Genomic DNA, 19,099 nt, shown 5'->3' with positions numbered 1-19,099 from the left:
CCCGATCTCTTGGATACAAATATTTTTTAAAAAATATCGAAAGATTTATCTGGGTAGATAAAAAAAACAAAAAACTAGAATCTCCAGGAAAATCCTATATGCAAGAGTAAAGAGGGCTTAAATGTGCCTTGTTTGGGGAGATACGTTCAGGCCCGCATAGTCATAATGATGCTTGGTTCCATATAGAACAAGAACGGATGGGAATTTCAAACCTGGAATGTCTGCTATGGCTGCGTCAGGATAGGTCAATTATACTGATAAAGTCTCTCCCTACTTTTTCTGGAATGCTTTTAAGCATCTTATAGGAACGAAAAACTAAAATTCTTTCATCGCCCCCTTTCGAAACTCTCCACAACAATATCTCTCAGCGAAGTCTGGAGCAACTTCGGAAATAAAAGAATTAAGAGATATATTGAATTTTAAAAGATATAAAATATTTTCTTCAACTAAGGATTAGGATTTATAAAAGCCCCCACCTACACGTTGGTTTAATGGAACGTGGATTTTTCCAAGCACAACAGAGACTACACAAATTCTATATCATTTGGAAGCCTTGGTTGACCCAATCTTTTACGAACATATATAATAGATATTATAACTATAAGGCTCCCCCCGAGGGCATGAATGGACCGTGTGAATGTGTTTCTTTTTATTATTTTTTATTATTTTTTTTATTATTTTTATTTCTCTTTTTTTTTTTTGTTGTGATAGGCCTGATGATTATATTCTCACAGTTAAATGTTATGTATAAGTACATCTATGTATCTAGGCATCTACAGAATTCTAATACTATTGTTAATCATGGCAATGAGAATATCTTTCTATTTATTATTGTCAATGTTTTGTAATTTTGTATTATTTATTACTTAATAAAAAAAAAATATAAAAAAATATTTCCCAAGTTGAGCTGTGACCGGATTCCATGTGGACTCGTGCTTGGTGACGTATGAATTAACCAAGAGGTTTTGGTGGGGTTGAAGACAATGGTACTCAAGATGCACCACCCAACCTAAAATTGGAAAGGTCAGGGTTTAGGCAACACACCCGCAAGATCATCATGACATCACTATTTCAGTTAATGCAGTTTTTCGGAAGCTGTATGTAAACGGCATCCCAACAAACCGGTTTCTGTGTATTTGTTTCCATTGACTTCGTGGCTACATGCAGCCGTGCAGACCGGAATCTAAACAATCAAGCGGAGGAGCTTCATGAAACCGGTGACGTCATTCGTGGATAGCTGCGTCTGTCATTTGTAACCCATAGCTCCTTGGGATTGGAGATTGAAGTGATCTATGATTAGTGCGTGTCCTTGAACGGCGTCTTCAGATGCATGTTGCTAAACAAGTCCCACCAGCTTTGATCATTGAAGAGACCATCTTGGACCACGTCCGACCTGTTACAGCTTCCCCTGCTCCGTTATAATAATAATAAAAAGAACACCGATGCGTAGAATATAATCCCATGCCTGTTTAAATTCACTCTATCTATAAATCTCTACCACCTCACTGGAAGGCCGTTCCACTTATCTACCACACCATTTTAAATCTCACTGTGTTGGGTATCTCTGGCGAGTAGGGAATTTGTAGTCTGTAGACGAACAATACCCTAACAACTTGCTTTACAGTTTTATTGGTGGGTTTCTTTCGGAGATATATCTTTATGGTTGAGCGTCTGGGATAGATTATAGCCAATTAGAGGTTGTATTAGAAGACTTGTGCCGGGTTATAATGTCATAGCCAGCGCAGTCCTCCAACGTGTAAATGGGCCAGTTGGGGAGATCATGTAAAATGTGCTCTAACCCCCCCTTCCACCACACACACAAAACCCAAGATATAAAAACATTTTCCCAAGATATAAAGACAAAGAATTGAAAGAAAAAAAAAAGAAGTTTTCCTGCAAGGAGGAAACAAAAAAAAAAAAAAAAAAAAAGGCTTGTACTCTCAGCCCAAGTCGGAAGCTGTAACCGGCTTCTTGGACTTTATCTGCACTGTTTCAGGATTACCCCCCAGCGCCAGAGAATATTTGCCACTGTGTAGCCCTCCATCAGCGGTGCGGCCACCATAGAAAAAGAGTAAGCAGCTGATTTGGAGCAGATTTCATGTGATTTAGGCAGATCTCTTCTACATTTAGATCTCTGTGATCTCTTTTTCTTACTCTATGTAAGTCAGGTCGGCCCCATTCGGCCCCGTCTAGTCTGCCTGTTTAACTGCTGTAAAGACTCAGATCTTAATCAGTCGTCGGTCTCGTTTTAGATTCAGGAGCCGTATGTCTATCCCATGCATGTTTAAATCCCCTCGCTGTATTACCCTCTACCACTTCTGCTGGGAGGCTGTTCCACTTATCTGCAAAGTCAAATAAGACTATAACTATATTATAGTTTTATTTTTTTCCATCACTTGTATGAGACGGCGGCTCCAATTAAGCCTCTTGTCTTAGCACCCCGGGCTATAATCATAATTATTAGAGTTAAACATTAACGCAAGTCTTGTGATTTGGCATCACATACAACGCAACGGAGAATGATAAAAGGCACCTTAATAAACGAAAAAGCAAAACGCGATCTTTAGTCTATTTGTGCAAAAGTTTGGGAGATAATCTGTAACATGACGGATCCACATTAATTATATGATTATTTGTTGGGCTTTAAAAGCGATATTACGGAAAAAGTTTGTTGCAAACTGAGACAATATAATTTTACAACATACAATAATTTGTTACTTAACATCAACAGAAGGCAATCCGAGGAGGATATCCGGATTGTTAATTATGGAATACTGGAGATTAAAAAAGTTAATTTTAATCTTAATTTCCCAGAAGTGTAGCCCCCGGGCACAGATCGGTCCGACAGAAACTAGAACGTGAATCCGCTCTGTACTTTGCATAACTACAGCTTTACATTCTGCGGATCAATGCACTTAAGGTATGACAATCTCTGGTTATAATGAAGGCTAAATCTAGGAGCTAAGAATATAGATTTTTTTTTATTATAATGTATATAAAAATGGCATCCAGTTAGTAAATGTTTTTTTTCATCATGTTTATCTGTTTTATAAATTCATTAATTCATTTACTCCCTCTGTTTCTTCTGTAATTCTTGCGAGAAATAAAAACGCATATTTATATTTGCTTGACCATTATTTCAATATATGACTCCCAACAATATACTTGCCAAGAACCTCATAATTTGGGGGAAAAAATAGGGAAATAAGCACAAAGGATCCCTTCATATTTTACACAGCGTTACTATTTTAAAAACTCCAAAAGGATCAGAATTACGAGAAAAACTGATTTTATCCTCAATATTCTGTTAATTTCCTAAAACTTCCTGAAATCTTGTGGGAAAAGGGCTGGTGACCAAAAGGAACTGCTACAAATAGAAGAGATCACCAACGCAGCGTGGATAAAAAATAAAAATACAACCAGAATAAAACCTCATAAAAAGCATAATGCCAGTTTTCAAGGATAATTTCCAAAAAATAAATGGTATTGCCTATAATCAGGGATGTAATTCAAAATTTAAAGTGCCATGGTCCCTGGAAGGATTAGGGGGGCTAATAGAGAGGTTTATGGAATGGGGGAGAGATAAAAGGGAATGGAGGAGAGGAAGGAGAAAAAAAGATGGATCAAAGGATAAGCAACATAGGGAGAAAGAGATGGAAGGGAAAGGAGGGGGGGCAGAGATAGGAAGGTACAGATAGGGTGATTTAATTAAAAAGGAGTGTAATGAAAAGGGGAAAAGATAGAGAATGAGGAGAAAGAAATACATGAATGTGAATACCTATGTAAAAGAAAAAAGAGGGTGTGAGTTGAGCAACACAAGGAAGGCAGGGAGTGGCAGTGTCTTAATAACGATGAATAGAGACAGAGAATAGCATGGGTAGGGAAAGAGTTTTGGTCAGGGAGGGGGGTGGCTGATGTCACACTTCACCTGCCCTTAATGCCCCCTCCCTTGTGCCTTTTTTTTACTATAAATACCCAAGACACAGGTTGACTCTGCACACCCAGCATCCTTCCTCTGAGACGCCTCTGCACCACTGCAAGTAAGTGTCAGCTCTTCTGGTCACTGCTCTACCCCACAGCCTGCCTCTCTCCATCTGTAGGACTGACAGACACAGCTCTGCATGTCTCTCTCTTCCATGCTCCCATTTAATTTGGAGATGTTTGTGGAGTCCCCTTGGACCTGTGCTAGTCCCTCTGGATGCACAACCTGTAACAGAATGGATTTCACTTTACTGAATCATAGAGACTGGATATCCATGCTTCAGCACTCTGGGGGTTAAAAATGTCCCCTTTTCTCTGGAATCTGTTTGATGGTTAAATATGGAACACTGATTTGTTTTTTTATATGGGATCCACACCTTTTCTTCCTCTGAGTGCAGCTTGGACACTGATGGGTTAACACAATTGCTACCTGTGCTAGGAAACCCATCGCTGGGCTATCTAATGTGTACTCAGCTTATTTGCCTTCCGTCCAACAGCTTATTAACTATGTGATAGCCAGAAACATATATATGGGGTTACATATATAGATAGAGAAAATAACAGATAGAGAAAATGATTAAAATAGAAAAGAAAAAGGAAAAAACACTTTTCTTTCCCCAATATTAGAATTTTGCTGGTTAATTTAGAAACTAATTTTTAGATACCTGTGTGAATGCAGGAATTTAATTGTTAGAACCAATGCTTTAAACTACCCTTATGTACCAGAATTCGTTTTTTGTATATATTATATATATATATATCTATATATTGCATACATAGACACGTACATTCTATATTTTATGATTTAATTGTATTATTATATGTATCGTATGGGTGCTGCAGTGTGGAGCCTCCACAGAACACTGCTGGCTGCTACGATGAGCACAACTTTCATGCTTACATTCCTCTATATTCATACCTTCTCGCCTAAATTTGGCCGGCTAATATGCAAGGGGGGCAGTTAACTGGATTAAAGTCTGCATAATTATAACTGTTTTAGGATTCTTCCCAGCTTATTTCTTCCGTTCTACTCTTGATCAATTTTAGGTCTGCAAGGATCAATCTCTCTCTTGCTGTGTCTGTTCAAAAATATCACTTTTCTCTCTCTCTCACACACACATATATTATATTATATATATATATATATATATATACATACATACATACATACATATACACACACACACACACATATATATATATATATATATACACATATACATACATACATATATACACACACACACACATATATATATATACATACACATACATATACACACACACACACATATATATATACACATATACATACATACATATATACACACACACACACACACATATATATATATACATACACATACATATACACACACACACACATATATATATATACACATATACATACATACATATATACACACACGTGTATATATATATATACATACACATACATATACACACACACACACACATATATACACATATACATATATACACACACACCCCGTACATATGATCCCCCCACCCTGTGTATATCAGTCTGTACCATCTTGCTGTCTGTATATGTCAGAGGATCCCTTGTAGCCTTCCATGTGTATAACAGATCCCTTTCAGTACCTCTGTATGTATGAAGAATATCAGAAACTTTCACCAAGCATTTCGTGATAAATTTGTTCCTCTTTTGCCGCCTGCTGCAGAAGTTGCCTTTTCCAAGTCCCTGAACTCTATTAGTGTTTATGGATCTAGTCCGTTGTACGCTATATCGAAACGTATCTCCTTCACCACACAGAAAAGAGATTACTTTAAAACGGAGATCCTAGTCTCAATCAGGCCAAAACGTACTATTAAAGCCAAAGGCAACCTCTCAATGACCAAAAATAGTGGTGTGAGCACTGCCCAAAAAAACGTGTAGGACACAGACCCCTTACCCTACCTCCCGGCCTTTAACACGTAGAACCCTGCGATAGCTCCATACACAGCAAACATTCTAAGCTCCTAGAAAAGAGGGGCATCAGGAGCGAAAAGAGGGCTATTTGGAAGAAATATCTCAGATATCCTACAGGAGACCCTTAGGTCGCTCCACAGGGGATCTATTTTTTTATGTGTTTTTTTTGTTTTCTTTGCAGATCAAAATGGCTTATCCAATTAGCAATCAGCCTCAGGCGGTGCAGGGGTACACCACAACAAGTAGCCAATGGAATTCTGATGTCTTCGACTGCTGTGAAGACATGGGCATCTGTAAGTCTTCAAGAATAATCTCTTTGCGTGACATGATGGGCAGGGACATGATGTGTGACAGCAGCCACGCATGTGCCTTATTATTCACCATTTTCATCGCTCTCTTCTCTGCCCACCAGGTCTATGTGGAACCTTCGTGCCATGTATCTTGGCTTGTAAAGTAGCCTCTGACTTTGGAGAGTGTTGCTGTCTACCTTTCCTAGGTGGCACCACCATCGCTTTACGCACAGGAATCCGAGAGAGACATCGCATCCCGGTAATTACACGTTATATACTACATTTTACACCTTACGCAAAGCTTACAGACTTCTTCCAGAAGTACCAACATTCTTTTAGAACAAGGCTTTGTGTACTTATCTATCTTAACACACGAAGTGGACAACTCACCTTCAAGTAGTTGGGTCAACAAAGCAAACGGATTACTAATACAAACACTGATTGTAGACTGGCAGAAGTCGTGAAAACGCGTATAATTGGATGTTGCTTTGACACTTAATGACAGGACAGGGTCCCATTCTATAACAAGATGTCTCATGTATGCCAATGTTATTGTCCAATTACCACCACTCCTCCTCAAAACAGCGCTATGGAGTCTGTGGAGCTCTATAAATAAGATATAATGTAACCGAGGGCAAAGTTGGCCAAACTAAAAGTCCAAGATTAAACATCTGATGAGAATTCACTAGTTGCTTTTGGAGGTCAACATATGATGACCACTCACATGGGTCACAATCTACCCCAGACCTTTGAGAGCCTAGCGTAAACCATCTAGTTTGTATACTATTGAGGTATCTCATTTTTGTGAGTCCTGGTTGAAATCCATAAACTGAAAATAAGCAGGGAAAAATCAATGTTTTTGGGCCATGCCCAAACATTTTTTGAAGCCTTCTCATATCTAATAAAGTGAAGGAGCTTTCAGGGGAAATTCTCTCTCTCTGACTAATCTCTTCTTTATTACAGGGCACTATCTGTAACGATTGCGTGTGCCTTACGTTCTGCACCCCCTGCGCGCTTTGCCAAATGGCCCGTGAACTCAAAGTTAGAAACTGATGAAATCGGAACACGCAGGAGGACCTAACCGGTGCCACTTGGACAAAGAGTATATGAAATATGGAATAGCTCGCCCCTATCCTCGTAGACCACACTTGAAGAAAATTCATGGACTATGACATTTCCCCTGTTTCTTATACGGGGTTGGAGTTGATTGTCCTATATGCAGAAACAGTAGAAATTGACATTTAATAATATTAGTAAGATTTATTTAGCTAAAGAGTCTTTACAACCCTAAAATACACCAGGTTAAAGCTAGTCCGATGCGACAAACTCAGTCACGACACTCTGAACACCATAGTAACATTTCAGCTCAACAGTTCCCGAATGGTCCAGGTTTTCTGGATTCCATTTTTGGACTCAGATCTTAGAATGTTGGCGTATCTTTAGAATACACCACAAAATCTAATTACAACAACAATTGATCATTCTTTGTATTATGCTTCCATATCAGACAAAAGAGAACTGTAACAAACTCAAAAGTATGGTAATGTGGAAGCATTTTCTGGTCATGCTATTTCTTCCACATTCCGTGTAGGAACCTTCAGCCCAAGTCTTCATCATTAAGAAGTCAAGGATTTCCGGTTGTTCAGTTTCTTCCCAACCAGTTATGTTCCAGACCACTGAGTATATGTATGATGTCCACTGTGACTTGTTCACTTATCTATTTTAAGACTATTTTATCTTCTCATAAGCATTTTGTTTTAGCGAGAACCACCTTCTCTAGCACTGTAGACCCAATCTAGCTTTTCCTTATAGCCAAACATTCTTGCTTTTCCTTACAGCCTAACATAGAATTAAACCATGTTTTATACTCCTCCGACTTCCATATCTGGAAATTATATATTTTTGTATATTAAAAATAAAAACAGTAAATGAGATTTCCGCTTTCATTGCTTTGTGATGCATGGGACAGCAGAGCTGCTTCTCCATACAGTAATCAGGGCTGATGTTGGTCTCTTGCATTGGGTGCCTAATACCTCTCTACTTCATCGCACATTTCAGCCATGGTAATATTTCTTGAGTTGCTTTGATTCCAAGTTCCCATCACTTTCTAACCCTCTCATCCAATATCCTAAGCCTAGATTACGTTACAGGAGACCCCAGGAGGTCATAATGAAGTGATGAGGAAACATGTATGTCATCAGCATTCACCAACATTTTAACGATGGAAATGCAAACTAATAGAGTTATGGATTGGAAGGAAGACGCCATCACATTATTGTACATTTCATAACACAAATAGAACATGGGGAGTTCAGATAAGACCCCTTTGGATCATCTACTCTGATCCTGAAGATTCAGACCTTAATCAAAGGGACAGTCGTTGGTCTCGTCTTAGATTCAGGAGCCATACGACCAATCCCATGCAGTGTTTAAATCCCTCACTTTATTAGCCTTTACCATTTCTACTGGGAGGCTCTTCCAATTATCTACCACCTTCTCCGTAAAATAAAAACTACCCTACATTTCATCTTCTAGTGTTTTATTACAATTTATGGCATGTAGAGCATATTTGTTCCCCAAACCATTAACACTTCCTGGCCTGACTCGCCAGTTCCTTCATGGAGAACAATCTCACTTCTGTGTTGCCCCATTACACACCTTAGTAATGCTTGTTTTGTAGGACTTTTGTCAACATGAATTCATTGTATGAATGTTAAAGACAAATGTTCCAGCAGCTCAGGTGGTGACAATAGCCCATGGCTTACCTGGAGCCAAATGTAACCAGTTCTTCCACTAGCGGCAAACCTACTGAGAAAGTAATGAAGCAGGCCTTCCAAAGCCTTAGCTGGAAATAGGTAATTTTAGGACAGGTCGGTGCACATGAATGCAGGCCTTGGTGACTGGGGATTCTAGCCATATAACGGACAAAAAGGCATTTAATAAAAAGAGGCTGAAAAAGGTTACTGAAAGGATCCAGTCAAGATGTAATTCCTTGGAACTTCTGTTCTGATACCCCTGTGGCTATATGTGTAATTGCAAGTATATCACATACATAGAAAAAAAACAGCTTCTGACAGTGACACAGGTCAACAGATTATATTAGCTCAGACAGCATTTGCCCCCGTGTCAGTCCTACCCCATGCAGAAGCAAGAGAAACACCAATATATTTTGCAGAAAGCTCGTGAGTTTGCCCCAAGATAACCCCTACAGAGCAAAGACCCACGGAAAGTGGCTGTTTCTGCCTGCTGACATCACAGCAATGTGATTTCCTGATCATGCGTTGTGATGTCATGTAACCAACATCAAAGTCTGCATCACAAAAATGCTTTATGCTATGCTTTATGCATTGGAAAAATGTAAAACTTTCTTCCAGCCCCAGTCATAAATATATTTCTAATAACTTGGTACTTTTTGATTCCTTCTTTAGCCTTATTATTGGGCATAGATCCTACCTTAGTATTATCCACTGGCGCCCAGGGATCTGTCTACATAATTCATCACGTCAGAACTCCTACAATATGGCAAATTCAGTCTCCGGCCGATTTTTGTTTTACCTTATTCAGAACATTGACATCAAGCAGGAGATCCTGGCGTCCAACTCACAGATGTCTTTTCTCCTTTGTAGGCCACTCACGCTGTCCATGATGGTATGAAGTATCATAGCCGGGCTTCACCAAACCGCTTACGATGAGTATTATTCAAATGCAAATTAGCGATCTGGAAAGGAAGGGAAAAAGACACAAATCCGTCATGTATAGATCAATACCACATTGTATAAACATATATTCGGTTATGAATAGGTTTACAGTAGAATCTAACTATTCTAACCACGCTCCAGAAAATAATAGCCCAACCATATGTTGGATACTTCATACACAAATCAAACTGTTTATAGGATTAATATTAAATGGGCAAAGCGGTCACATGCCCAGGATCCACCAGCAACAGGGGGCCCCACCAGAACCAGCCCATACATGGGTCCTAGTGGGTCCATGGGACCAGCCATTTGTGAACAATTTTGGACCTGCCCAGGGGCATCCCGGCGAATGTAGAGGGATCACGTAAAGCAAGGTTATGTGACCCCCCACGGTAAACTGCACAGGCCGAGGGAAAGATGCGGTTGTTCTATGAGTCAGATATATACAACTCATCCAATTAAGACATTGGACTAGAAATTGATAGATGAAAATAAGGTTTGCGAGATAAAGGCTTTTTGAGTTTCTCCAACTTAAACGAGGGTTATGTGGAAAGTGGACCCCAGCCAACCCTTGCTCTGACCTCTAGAGTCACAGCTTACTTAATTCAATCAATCCTTAGGTCCCTGAATATTCTCTTTATGCAGCGCATGGTACATTACTACTGATCCTTCCATGCTTGATCACAAACACACCTTGTTGAGGTTTGCTTTGCATGGAATAACTCAACAAAGGGTGTATTGTTTAATTCTGTGCTAAAAATAAGTCGTCAACAACCCTTATGACATCCAGCTGCCAAACCCAACCCTAAGAAGACTGATATGAAAAGGCACAATGACAAATCTTCAGGTATGTTTGTAAAAATAATGGAAACCGGCATCCTTGGGTCTGCTCTACCCAACTCTCTCTGCGTGTACGTGTCCGTCTCAATGTCCATGTGTTTTTTTAGGATAGACTTGGGTCATGTTAAATGGATTTCTGTATCACAGATCTCAAAGTCTATTCCACAGAATTGACCCCATGACCGTACCTTGGAATATCCTAGGGTCGGCTACCTCAAGGTCCCCCATCTTCTTGAGGTGCAGCTTCATTCAGAGGGCACGCCTAGCTGTCCGATTAAGGGCAGGGGTAGCCCTAACGGGTGGGAAGTAGTCTAGAAGTGGGCTAGTTGAGGCGACAACCCCACCAACCACACACTTAGAGATTGAAGGAAAACTCAGAGTCCTGGAGAAGCAGTTCTTCATGTCAAACCCTGAACGTGGTCCTCCAAACACAGGGTCAGACTTGCGAGGACAAAAGCGTGGCCGGCAGCTAGATACGTAGGGCTACATGATACGTGAGCATTTTCCCGGTGTGTCGGCTATACTCATTGCAACTATCTTTTTTTTTTTCCCTTGTTTGTTTTTTTTTTTTTAACAAAAGTAAGTGACATGTTTTGTGTCCACAACAAGGTACAAACATGGTGATGGAGCCCCCAAAAATAATGTGTAAGAATCATCCTTTCTAGCCTACCTACCACTTTAAAGTGGTCTTCACATTTTGCCTCTGCAGACTTAACTCTCCATATAGTGATAAACCCCGCTGTGTCTTTAAGACTTTCGAGGAATGAATAAAAATAGGCCGAGCTGCTTAATAAGCTCTGCCTAGAATCTTAGAGAACTCAAGGTGAAAAGCTGTGACTAAATAAATCCTTCGTGAATACGTTGTCAATCAGGAATTCCAACTACGACATAGTATTAAAAAAATCACCAATAGACTCAGATATCATCATGTAGAAGAATATAAAGGGTTAACCAAACTACGTGACCCTCAAAATAGGTCCATTGACTCCTAAACAAGCGTAGGGTCCCTTAATTATATCAAAACCCATACAGAAACCAGCAGTCAAAGGAACGTTGATGGAACAGAGCTGATGAAGGACTCTTCTCCATACACGTTACTCTACATCTTTATTTAGCCAAAGACACCCTGGTTTACAGCTCGGGTCAGATAATTGTATCTTTGATGTCTTGCAATTACCTGAAATTTCCATACCACTCTAAGCTTTAAAAAATGGGGATGGGGTATGAGGATTAGCATTACATTAATTTTACACGCACAAGAAAATACAGTCTAATGAGATAAGAGAAATGAGGGTTCTTGTTTACATCGAGACTTTGTTTTGTTTAAACCATGGCCGTTGCGCTTGAGAAATCCGGAAAAGGCGAAGACCGGTGTGCAGTTTCTATGTTGGAACATGTCGGGGATTTCTCAACCATGCAGGATCTGATGATTCAGCTCATAATTAATTTACGGCTATAGTTGCGTTGCCACCTTTTGTGTGACATGATCTCATCCACGAAAAGGTAACTGAGACTCAAATTTGTTTCCGCTTGTGCCGTTGTTTATGATCTCCATCAGCATCTCCGGCACATTCCACCCGTAATGGAATGCCCCAAGCACAACAAACAAAAGAACAAACAACGCGTTACTGGGGGCAGGGAGCTTCACCCTTTACTGGATTTGGAACATCGTGCCCCTGGGAACCTCTTGCAGTTTCCAGCGACATATATGTCACAAGCACTGCGATGTATGTCATGCGGCCACTTGTCACGCTATATTGCACAGGTGACATCAGAAGTTAGAAAGAAGCCAGGGAATTTCCACCATTTTCGTGGAAGTCATAACTTCCAGGGCCTCGTCATTAAGACGTGGTCGGTATCCCTCTATAAAGAGTGACCTTAAGGACCCACATCATGACCACCCCATTGCTCTTAAGGAAAGAACCTGCAATCATGATGCTGTAATGGTGATATCACATAACATACACATTACTACTGTTGGCCGCACTTACGTCATTTGGCGGACGTTGGCCTTAAAGTGCCAGAGCCTCCTTGTTGTCCCCTGTCCGGCCCTAACAACATCACTGATTAAAGAAACTATCTGGTCACCTGATTTTAGAGCAGTGCTGGGACAGAAGAGTTAAGTATATTGCAGTCACATATTTCTCTCAATTACCTGGATTCCTACGCGTTCCGCATACACATCGTACCTCACAGCCCTGACGGCATTTTCTGGACGCCCTACATAGCCCCGGAACCGCACACCTTTACTTAGGATGATGAAACAAAGTCTCTCACAATTTAAATATTGCCTCTTATACTTCCAGGGTTTTCTAAAATTAATACCGAATTGTGTATTTTTTCATAATTGACCTCCGTTAACCCATTACATTCCAAACACACCCACCTTTCTAGGGAGTGCCACATTAGAGCGTAAAGGCAGGAACCGTATTCCTCGATAACTTGCTCTTGTCCTGACTAGTTACTCTGGGTGCGTTTATTTATTTTTGGGTTCAATTAGGTTCACGGTTGCATCTCACATTTCCCTTTATAATGGACTGTTTTGCTGTTTTGCGTCACAATTGGGCATTATGGAGGTTTATTCATTCAACAGTTAGTTGCAGGCGAGCTAAAGAGTTAATCTTTGTCCTCCTCACAGACATTTTTTCTAACTTTAACCCAAAATCCTCCTTTCAGAGGCTCAGCGAGGACATACCGTAGCAGTGTTTCAGCGAGATACCCTGCTTGCATTTTTTTTATGAAGAGCACCAGATAGGATGACCACTTTATCCTTTTTTTTTGCCAAGAAAAATGCATAAACAACCAGAGCATAAAACACAATGAAATGGATCGATCGCTCACACAACCCACCAGGTGCAAAGCAACACTTTACATGATGCTGAGAGGGTGGTAGATACATGAAACAGCCTCCCATCAGAGGTGGTAGATTTTAACACAGTAAGGGAATTTAAACATGCATGGGATATCAGGTAAAAAGGGGCAGAATAGATGGGCTGAATGGTTCTTATCTGCCATCACATTCTATGTATCTATGGTCATAAGATATACGCAGAAAAAAATGGGCAATATGGTCACTCGAGGGTTCCCGTGCACCTTCTCACGGCCACCAGGGCCGGACTGGCCCACCGGGATATTTCCCCGTGGGCCGGGCGGCCGGCAGACCAACACTCAAAACAGCTGCTAAGCGGCTGCGAGCAGGATTGAAAGCGGCAGCCGGGCCGTCTTCTTCAGCCGCCAGCTCCTAATGAAGTAAGAGGGGCTGGCGTGCACGCGCCGCCCAATGGCCATGCCTCAGTACTTCGTCCCACATCTTAAAAGGGGTGGGATGAAGAGCTGAGGCACGACCATTGGGCGGCGCGGTGCGTGCACACCGGCCCCTTTAAATTCATGAATGCCGGCTTCCACCCGCTGCCCTCACCGGACACCAGGGAGTCAGAAGCAGTGCTAAGTCGGGGGGGCATAAGGCTTTTCTGGAGCCAGAGCGCCCCATGATATGGCTTTTAACCCCCTTTATGCCACTTTGTCCTATGATATGTCTTTGAACCCGCTACAAGCCACTTTGTCCCATGATATGCCCCTGGCAGAAAGGCATTTCTAGAGCCAAAGCGGCATATAGGGGGTTAAAAGGCATATCATGGGGCAGAGTGGCATATATATAGGGTTAAAAGGCATATCATGGGGCAGAGTGGCATATAAAGGGTATAAGCCATATCAGGGAGGCAGAGTGGCATATAGGGGGGGTATAAGGCATTTCTGGGGGCAGAGTGGTAAGCCTGTGGGCAGATGTTATTTGTATGGTAAATAGTGTGACTCGGGTATGTATAAGGGGTGCGTGTGGGTATAAGAGCTCGACCGCGAGATAAACTATACGGGGCTGCTCTCCAAATGTTTCCAGGGCTGCTTTTCAGTCCCAGACCGGCCCCGACTGTCACTGGGTTTATGGGATTTGGGGGCTCTGCCGCATTTTTAACACAAACAAGATGGGTCATAACTGGGGCAGATTATTGCACAAAAATATACAAAAAATCTATTAAATATATAAGGAATTTTTGTAAAGAACACAAGAGCGTTTCCACGTCAAGTTCTCTTTTTGGACTTTTACCTTCCCTGCGCATGCTCTGTCAGGCAACAAAGTACAATCACTGTATACTTTAGGTAATAAATATACCTGGGGTAAAATAAGACATATATTAAAAGTTACCGTGAATATCGGGTGCTTCTATGACTACCTTGATCAACTCAGGTTTCAGGATCTCCTTCTATGAGCTCAGATGGACCTCTGATGGACCTGTTGGAAGATCTGAGACACTGATTGCTCCACCTGTTCTTAATAGAGGAGATCCTCAAAACAGGTATGGATGGGGGTAATACTGGAGGGGTAACATTGAGGAGCATTTCTCTAGATTAAAATGACCAGATTACCCCTATAACCGCTACCACCTATGGAAAATCTGGGGCTGCATGGAAATCATGGATTTAAGAGGATCTCATGGAGAAGAAAGGTGACCAATGTTGCCTTTAACTGGGAACTCATATGAAAAATGCATCGTGCAGGGTAACGATGTGTTTCATGCAGCCTTGAAGAACACAAGTAACTTAGTGGATCTTAGTAGATCAGTAGAATGGGTCAAACCGATGAGGTTCTCCTGGAAAGGCCCTGCATAATGCATAGCAAATTGCCCCCCCCCCCATTACCCATGCGTTATCCAGGGCAAAGGCCGCTGAGATTCTCCCATTACTGGACTCGCATCATGCATAGTTTAATCAGTGATTTATTTTGCCAGTCACATTACTAATCCAACTCCTAATACCCATAAGCGCTATTAAAAATTAGAAAAAAAACAGGTTATCAGTCCCCCCCATTTTTTTGCCCCATTCTCTGCATTTTCAAAATCATTTTTTTCTATACCATGTATACGGTTTGCATCCACGTTAATATGTTTTTTTATGTAATAAATATATTTTCAGTGTGTTTTTTTTTTAAATGTTCAGTTTATTTACGAATTTGCACATTATTTACTAACCCGTAAAGATCTATATGTTGTTAAAGGGACAGAGATTTAAACGCTCGGGCCGGTTTCTGGCCCCGGTCCGGTCCTGTGGCTGATGAGACTAATTAACACAGATGATTTTTAATAAAAGGGAGGAGAGGCAAACGCAGGTTTATTCAGGGCTTCTTGGTGTGTGGTCAAGAAATACCAGGTTTCAAAGGATCTGCTATTAGTTTATTAGCCCATATACTATAGCGGGTCTTATATTGCATGAGGAAGGATGGGAATGTAGCGGTAAAGTGTTTTTATTTTAATGTATTTTTTTTCTTACCCTATATAACCTCTGGTTATATCATGCTGTAAGGTACAGTATTATGGGGAGGGAAGTAAGTGGACCTGCCTCCCAATGGAGGTGGTAGAAGTTAATACAGTGAGGATATTTTATCATCCATGGCGATCAAGGCCAATGGCTGATTAAGGTTTGAGTCTTTACAGCATGAAAAAAAAGTTGGTTGGGTGTATAGAGTGTCCCTATTGGGGCGAAAATACTAATTCTCATTCCCTTTGGTAGGTGAAGCATTGTGCTCCTGACCTACCATGCAGGTATCCACAGTGTCCGCGGCGATGGCTGCCGGACCCATGGCGATGGCTGCCGGACCCATGGCGATGGCTGCCGGACCCATGGCGATGGCTGCCGGACCCATGCCGATGGCTGCTCCGCAGGCGCAACCAGGCCTTCCGATGGCTGCTGCACAGGCGCAACTAGGCCTTCCGATGGCTGCTGCACAGGCGCAACTAGGCCTTCCGATGGCTGCTGCACAGGCGCAACTAGGCCTTCCGATGGCTGCTGCACAGGCGCAACAAGGCCTTCCGATGGCTGCTGCACAGGCGCAACTAGGCCGTCCTATGGCTGCTCCTGGTGTGTAACATTGATCCCTTTTGTCTGCTGTTCCACTTGCTCTGCTGAATTTAAATATCTGTGTTAATGAATACAGCATTAGAAACGTCATACCCAAACCTCTAAATTTGTTATGTGACACAATAGTGGATGCTGGGCTTCTGTAATTACACTTTCAGGGGAAACAGTAGACTGACTGATTTACTAGGCATGCAATTGTCTAAGTGGAACTGCGTCTTTAACCCCCCCCCCCATTGTTATATTTTCGTATAATGTAGTAATTCAAAATTTTGGTTTTAGTGGTTAATCAGCCCCAGGGGCAACCTCAGCCACAAGTTGTCCTTAATATACAGACTGGACCCCAAGCACCTGTCTTGCCTATCTTACCCCAAATGGGGGGCCCCACAGCATTTGGACCCATTGCATGGAGCACCGGTCTCTTCCAGTGTTTTGAAGACATTCCAATGTGTAAGTAAATACGGTAACTCTACAAACTGGGGGGGGGGGCTCATTTAAAATGGATTAATATCCAATATGGCATAAAATAAATCATTTAAAATACTTCATAAAATAGAATATGAAGGAATCTGCCATTCCACCCCGATTGTTGGGGTTAAAACCCCTTGTAGAGGCTTCAAGCCCTGATAGTTCCCTGCTATGCCTACGGTATATTATGCAACCCGGCACATGTGGGGGTCCTCATTTTCCTCTCCCCAGGCATTTTGGGCTGTCTTTGTCCGTTCATTCTGCCGTGCTACCTGTCTGCACTCTTCGGAGAGACGTGCTTCTTTGGCGTGTTACCAGGTTCCATGTTTGCTCTACGTACCGGCATACGTGAGAGATACAAGATCCCGGTGAGTAAACCTACAAGGATCCTGTACGTCTGCATGGGGTCCCTTGGTGTGAGCCCTGATATTGGAGCAAAAAAATATAGTTTGAAAACCAGGAACGCAGGCGCTTTAGTGACTACTGCTATTCCACCCAAAAAAAACAAACAAAACGGGTAGCTCTTTGGACCTTGGAAGGTCTTCCACCGAGGTCAGCGTTTTGTGGTGGAACCCTACTTGTCACTTCTGTAGCTGCTATAGATCTGGGTTTGGTACCTGGTTTTCCAAGGGATACAAGTAGGACACCCGGGCTCTGGTCACCAGCAACTGGACCTTTAGTGAATCCGGTAATTAATGACTTTGTTAGGAAGCAGAATCCTTCTAAAGCAAAGCTTTAAGGGCTGTAGAACACGGGTATCCAGAAAAACATTCTGAGTGCCTAGAAAAGATGGACAGGTGAGACACTTGGGAATTATGGATATTTTAGTGCCCTCTGTGCAGGATGTCTGGCTCTCTAGGACAGCCACAGTATGTGTTGGGGAATCTTTAACGTGTAACTGCTGTGTCCCACAGGGTGACCTTCTGAACGATTACTGCTCCGTATGCTGCTGCCTGGCGTGCGCTCAGTGCCAAATGGCTCGGGAGATAAAGGGCCGCGAGTGGCGGCACGCAAAGTTCCCCATGCCCCGCGCTCACTTTCACTTCAACTTTGACCGACGTCCGAGGTGGTGACGTGGGATTAAATGCCTAATATATATATACCCTGTAACTTATTTTATTTATATTTAATAACTTAATAAACTCCTTTTATCATACAGAAGTCAAGCCTCTCCCTTATTGGTGAGCGAATGCAGCAGGGTATATGATGTGTGGCTGCCTGCCTTGTGTATAAAAATGTGGTATCTATGTATGACTAAAATGACTTATCTGTTTTTTTGGAATAAAAGTTCTAAAAGTTGGCTTATTGCCATAGCAACTAACTTAAGAGTCCTAGTTGTTGGACCATTGGACTTACTGGTACGCCCTGCTCATTCAGAAGCGAGGGGTAACAAGGAGGTAGTTTAATTATTCTGTATTTCTGCTTCCATTGGTGTTCTAGAACTTGGCTAATAATCCGGTGGCTCGGATTCCAAATGCAGAATCTCCCACCAACCGTGGACCTCCTCAAATCCCTGTTCCTACTGCAGGACCAAATGCAACGCCAACTCCTTCGAGTGGATTTCTCACGTTTCCCAAATTCTAATATTAATTCTATAAATACTAATAAGCCCATTAATATGAAATATAATAGGAGCAGCATCTTTCCTTCAAGTAGGCTCTACATGATTATTTCTTCTGGCCACTGGTGTTGACCAGTTAAGGTGGATAAGAAGAGAGATAACTATAATTCTGGAGCAGAACATCTGCCAGTTCTGTCACTTTTTCCCCACCCGTCGTCTTCATGCTGTGATATTCTTTTAAAAGTTAGAATTTCTGAAACTATTGTTTCTTGATGGAATAAATTAGATGGGTTTTGTAGGTTTACAGCTTTTCGTCAATTCTACCCGTAGTTCTCCGGATCAAGGATGGTTCAATCTGTGGTTCAAGCTGCAGCAGGCTGTGGGATCTATGGATATCGACTTA

General features: G+C 41.7%; 1 protein-coding gene across 1 annotated transcript; it reads left to right on the top strand.

Annotated features, from left to right (window-relative positions):
* The first annotated feature begins 3,986 nt into the window (after nucleotides 1–3,986).
* LOC128470651 (cornifelin homolog A-like) lies at nucleotides 3,987–8,156 on the top strand. Its single transcript, XM_053452556.1, has 4 exons — nucleotides 3,987–4,040; nucleotides 6,114–6,225; nucleotides 6,345–6,481; nucleotides 7,186–8,156. Exons 2-4 carry the CDS (start codon nucleotides 6,120–6,122, stop codon nucleotides 7,273–7,275), a joined length of 333 nt encoding a protein of 110 aa, XP_053308531.1. The 5' UTR covers nucleotides 3,987–4,040; nucleotides 6,114–6,119; the 3' UTR covers nucleotides 7,276–8,156.
* Nucleotides 8,157–19,099: the final 10,943 nt, after the last annotated feature.

This window comes from Spea bombifrons, chromosome 12 (assembly GCF_027358695.1).
Source record: "Spea bombifrons isolate aSpeBom1 chromosome 12, aSpeBom1.2.pri, whole genome shotgun sequence".
NCBI classification, from domain to species: domain Eukaryota; kingdom Metazoa; phylum Chordata; class Amphibia; order Anura; family Pelobatidae; genus Spea; species Spea bombifrons.
The sequence above is the reverse complement of the archived record's forward strand: the minus strand, read 5'-3'. Positions and strand labels throughout refer to the sequence as shown.

What these genes read in the sequence shown, in the direction of transcription:
- LOC128470651 (XM_053452556.1), top strand. Translation starts at nt 6,120, where the DNA reads ATGGCTTATCCAATTAGCAATCAGCCTCAGGCGGTGCAGGGGTACACC. An exon ending in CTGTGAAGACATGGGCATCT is followed by an intron (nt 6,226 to 6,344) that starts GTAAGTCTTCAA and finishes TCTGCCCACCAG; the next exon opens with GTCTATGTGGAACCTTCGTG. An exon ending in GAGAGAGACATCGCATCCCG is followed by an intron (nt 6,482 to 7,185) that starts GTAATTACACGT and finishes TCTTTATTACAG; the next exon opens with GGCACTATCTGTAACGATTG.